At 42.0% G+C, this 4,547-nt stretch overlaps 1 protein-coding gene across 2 annotated transcripts; it reads left to right on the top strand.

Annotated features, from left to right (window-relative positions):
- Window positions 1-338: 338 nt before the first annotated feature.
- Window positions 339-4,042, top strand: LOC142545568 (putative galactinol--sucrose galactosyltransferase 6). Of its 2 annotated transcripts, none has more exons than XM_075652819.1 (5): window positions 339-456; window positions 675-2,045; window positions 2,345-2,554; window positions 2,690-2,824; window positions 3,081-4,042. In XM_075652819.1, exons 2-5 carry the CDS (start codon window positions 718-720, stop codon window positions 3,745-3,747), a joined length of 2,340 nt encoding a protein of 779 aa, XP_075508934.1. In that variant the 5' UTR covers window positions 339-456; window positions 675-717; the 3' UTR covers window positions 3,748-4,042. The 2 variants fall into 2 exon arrangements, with proteins under 2 accessions (XP_075508934.1, XP_075508936.1); XM_075652821.1 differs by having other exon boundaries at window positions 346-447.
- Window positions 4,043-4,547: the final 505 nt, after the last annotated feature.

The raw sequence follows: 4,547 nt of genomic DNA, 5'->3' as shown, positions 1-4,547 counted from the left end.
TTTTTCATTTTTCATTTTTTACTTGTACTATATATCTCTCATGTTTAATGTGTCTATGAATAAAATAACATATTTTCGCTGTATATTATCTCCAATTCACATGCATATTTGCGTATGCCAACATGCTTAGTATGTACTTAACCATCGATGGTACCGACTATCGGACCGAACCGGACATGAGATTTCGAAATTTTATAGATGGCATGCATGGCCTCATATTATGTGGGTAATAAGACAGGAACCTGCAGCATGTCACACAATATGTAGAAATTACACAAAAAAGTAATCGAGAAATTTATATAGAGTCACATACGATTTTCAAAATCTCTATAAATACTCTCATCTCTGTTTCACGCTCATTTCCCGTTATTCTTTCTCTTTGACGGAAGAGGAATTGTTTTCTGTCTTGAACATCTTTTTCTTCACCTAATCACATTCCTGCTTTAAGTTAGCTAGGTGCGTCACCTAATGAATTTTCCAGCATTTTTAATAATTTTAGATATTCTGTCTAGATTGTAAACTCATTCATCCTGTACTTGTGTTTGAAGGTCAGGAAGTGTCTGATGTTTGTTGGGCAGTATGATTTGCTTTCTTCTAGTGCCGTTACATGGAGCTCTAAATCTTGCTATATTGCGCTGAGTTTTAACGTGGGTTTTTTTTTTCTCTTGCTGCAGGGTAGTTAGGTAGAAGAAGAGGAATCCCAGCTAAGAGTTAGCCATGACGATCAAGCCCGGAGTTCGTATTGTGGATAGGAAGCTGGTTGTAAAAGACAGGACCATACTAGACAACGTGCCGGAAAATGTGATCGCCACCTCCGGCGCGGCAGCAGGGCCGGTGGAGGGGCTGTTCTTGGGGGCGGTTTTCGATCAGGACAGCAGCCGTCAGGTGGTGTCGCTTGGGACGTTGCGCGATGTGCAGTTCTTGGCGTGCTTCAGGTTCAAGTTATGGTGGATGGCACAGAGAATGGGAGATAAGGGGCGTGATATACCGCTGGAGACGCAGTTTTTGTTGGTGGAAACTAAAGATGGACCCCATTTGGAGTCGGATGTCGATGGCGATGAAGAAAATAAGACTGTTTATACAGTATTTTTGCCTTTGATTGAAGGGCCATTTAAAGCTTGTCTGCAAGGTAGTGAGGGGGATAAGCTAGAGTTATGCTTGGAGAGTGGGGATAAGGAGATATTGGCGTCAAATTTCACCCATTCGGTGTATATTAGTGCTGGTACCGATCCGTTTCGAGCCATAAACGAGGCGATCACGGCTGTGAAACTCCATCTTGGAACATTTAAGTTAAGACAAGAGAAGAAATTGCCTCGACTTGTGGACTACTTTGGATGGTGTACCTGGGATGCTTTTTACCAAGAGGTGACTGAAGAAGGTGTGGAGGCTGGTCTCGAGAGTCTTAAGGCTGGTGGGACACCTCCGAAATTTGTGATAATCGACGACGGCTGGCAGTTAGTCGGAGGCGACGAGGATAAGACACAAGAAATCGAAGAAGAAGCATCACAAGTGAAGCAATCAAAGCTTTTGAGGCTAACCGGAATCAAAGAAAACAGTAAGTTCCAAAACAAGGAGGATCCCACCGTCGGGATCAAGAATATTGTAAACATAGCAAAACAAAAGCATGGATTGAAATATGTATATGTGTGGCACGCGATCACAGGATATTGGGGTGGTGTGAGGCCAGGAGTGAAGGAGATGGAGGAGTATGAATCGGCTATGATTTATCCGGAACTGTGCAAGGGGGTGATGGAGCAGGAACCGGCGTGGAAAACCGATGCCATCGCATTGCAGGGGTTGGGTTTGGTGAATCCGAAGAATGTTTACAAGTTTTACAATGAGTTGCATAGCTATTTGGCATCGGCTGGGGTAGATGGGGTGAAAGTGGATGCACAGTGTATATTGGAGACTCTTGGTGCTGGAAATGGAGGTAGAGTTGAGCTGACAAGGCAGTATCATCAGGCTCTGGATGCTTCGGTGACGATGAATTTCCCGGGGAATGAGATCATCGCTTGTATGAGCCACAATCTTGAATCTTTTTACTGGTATACATCTGATTCACAGGTTCCTTATAATCTTATCCATTTATTAGCTTTTTCATGCATTTATAGTGCACTAGTGAGATACATACACCCCGATTTTGCGTCAAGAAGTTTCCTGTTACAACGCTAAAATTTACATTATGGAAGAAAAAGATTATACAGGGTGATAAAAAATTTCTCGATCCATACGCGTTTTAATTAGGATATCACTTCTTGGAAATGCTTCTGTGATTGAACATTAGTTAACTATATAATTTGTTCTTAAACTTTTAAAAATATCATGATGGCGATTGGCAAAATAGCTCGAAACAAACTGCTGTCGTGAGAGCATCAGATGATTTCTACCCGCGTGATCCAGTATCACACACGATCCACATTGCTTCCGTTGCATACAACAGTGTTTTCATCGGAGACATCATGTTACCTGACTGGGATATGTTCCATTCTCACCATCCGGCAGCCGATTACCATGGATCAGCCAGGGCGATCAGCGGTGGACCTGTCTACGTGAGGTGACTGCCCGTCTCCCCTGTCCATCTTCATATTAATTAAGGGCAAACAGAATAGGCGAGAGTCAACTGAAAAATATTTCAATGTCATTTTCTTGAATTTTCGTAGTGTACTGAGATAATGTCCTTTTCTAACAGTGATGCACCTGGGAAACATAACTTTGATCTTCTTAAGAAGCTTGTCTTTCCAGATGGCTCGATTCTTCGAGCTCGTTTGCCTGGTCGGCCCACGAAGGATTGCTTGTTCTCTGATCCATCTCGTGATGGAGTTAGGTAAGAAATTTCTTCAGTTGCTACGTATTGATAAAGTGAAGTTGATTCTCTGCCCATAGTAGGATGCCATGTTCCATCATGATGTTGAATTAATGCTTAATCCTTTTCGTTGATTGTTATCGGAATGTGCCGATTTTGTTATTGTTGTTGGTAAAAGAATCAAGAATGCAAATCGGGGTGACTTCCATTTGTAAAGTTGAAATTGAATTCGATTCAACTAATTTGACAAAATTGGTGACGACATTTTCTTTTCCAGCCTCTTGAAGATATGGAACATAAACAAATATACAGGTGTACTTGCAGTATACAATTGCCAAGGTGCAGCGTGGAACAGTGTTGAAAGAAAGAACACATTCCACCAAACTAAACCTGAAGCAATCACAGGCTATATCCGGGGCCGTGACGTCCATCTCATATCCGAAGTTGCCCTGGACTCCAGCTGGAACGGGGACGTAGCTTTGTATTCGCACCGAGCTGGTACACTCATCTGCCTATCATATGATATTTCCATGCCAATCTCTCTTAAAGTCTTGGAGCACGAACTTTTCACGGTTACACCGATTAAAGTACTAGCACCTGGATTCAACTTTGCACCATTGGGGCTCATCAACATGTTCAATGGTGGTGGAGCAATCGAAGGGGTCAAATACGAAGTCAAAACCGGTGCACAGCTGGTTGAACTCGAGAGTGGAGTCGAAGGGAGAGTCGAGAACTTGAGCTCTGAGGTAGTGGCAGCAGTTGCCCTGGAGGTAAAGGGTTGTGGGTGTTTTGGTGTCTACTCGTCGGTTAAGCCTAGAAAATGCGGCGTGGGATCATCTGTGGTTGATTTTGAATATGATGCAGCCTCCGGCTTGGTGACATTGAACCTGACCGATATGCCTCCTGATGATCAGAAGGTTCATCTCGTTGAGATTGAACTGTGAATTTATCGGCAAAGGGTTGATGTTGTGTAATCATGGGGCAGTGAACATTGAAGTCGAATGAATGGTTTATTTCCTCGGATTGGTCCAGAGGTTGGCAGTTGGTTTCTCAGAATTTGGAAGTACGTTTACATTAAAAAAAAAAAAAAACCTTCAAAATGGCCTCTTTCCTACAGGAGGGTGCTTGTATGGTAGAGTTATGACTTGGCTGCCACTGTATCTGTCAAATTATGAAATATCAATGTAATAAAAAGTGTTACTGTTTTGATTGACAAATAAACGTACATTTCACATTTTAGTTACAAGAATATATTTGTAAGGTAAAAAAAGATAGCAGCCAAAAACAGCAACAGCTGCCTACTGATAGCATGTGGCAGAGTGGGACGCCTAAGTCCTGGTGGAGCCTGAATTTCGGAAAAACATGTGATAACTACAATAGTGTTATACTGCTTGTCAACTCATGACCTCAATCACCCAAAATAAGAAAAGAAAGTGGCAGTAAAACGTCCAAGAAAATAACCTACCATTTTTATCGAACAATACATTGTACAAATATAATGTCATTCTTTGCTTTATATCAATAAATGGGTCTGATCAAATTTTACATTCTTGAAAAAAATGTTTCAGGAAAGTGATTATATTCAATCTTGATATTTTTAACCACAAGAATAATCACCACCTCCCACACTATCATCCTAAAAAGGGCCTTTCGATTTACTCTCCATCATGGCTCAACTGAAATCGTTCCCTCGCTTCAGGTTCCAGTTTTGGAACCCAATCAAAACCGGTGTTTGGCAGCCCCG

The sequence above is a fragment of the Primulina tabacum genome, chromosome 5 (genome assembly GCF_025594145.1).
Source record: "Primulina tabacum isolate GXHZ01 chromosome 5, ASM2559414v2, whole genome shotgun sequence".
Lineage (NCBI taxonomy): Eukaryota > Viridiplantae > Streptophyta > Magnoliopsida > Lamiales > Gesneriaceae > Primulina > Primulina tabacum.
The sequence above is the reverse complement of the archived record's forward strand: the minus strand, read 5'-3'. Positions and strand labels throughout refer to the sequence as shown.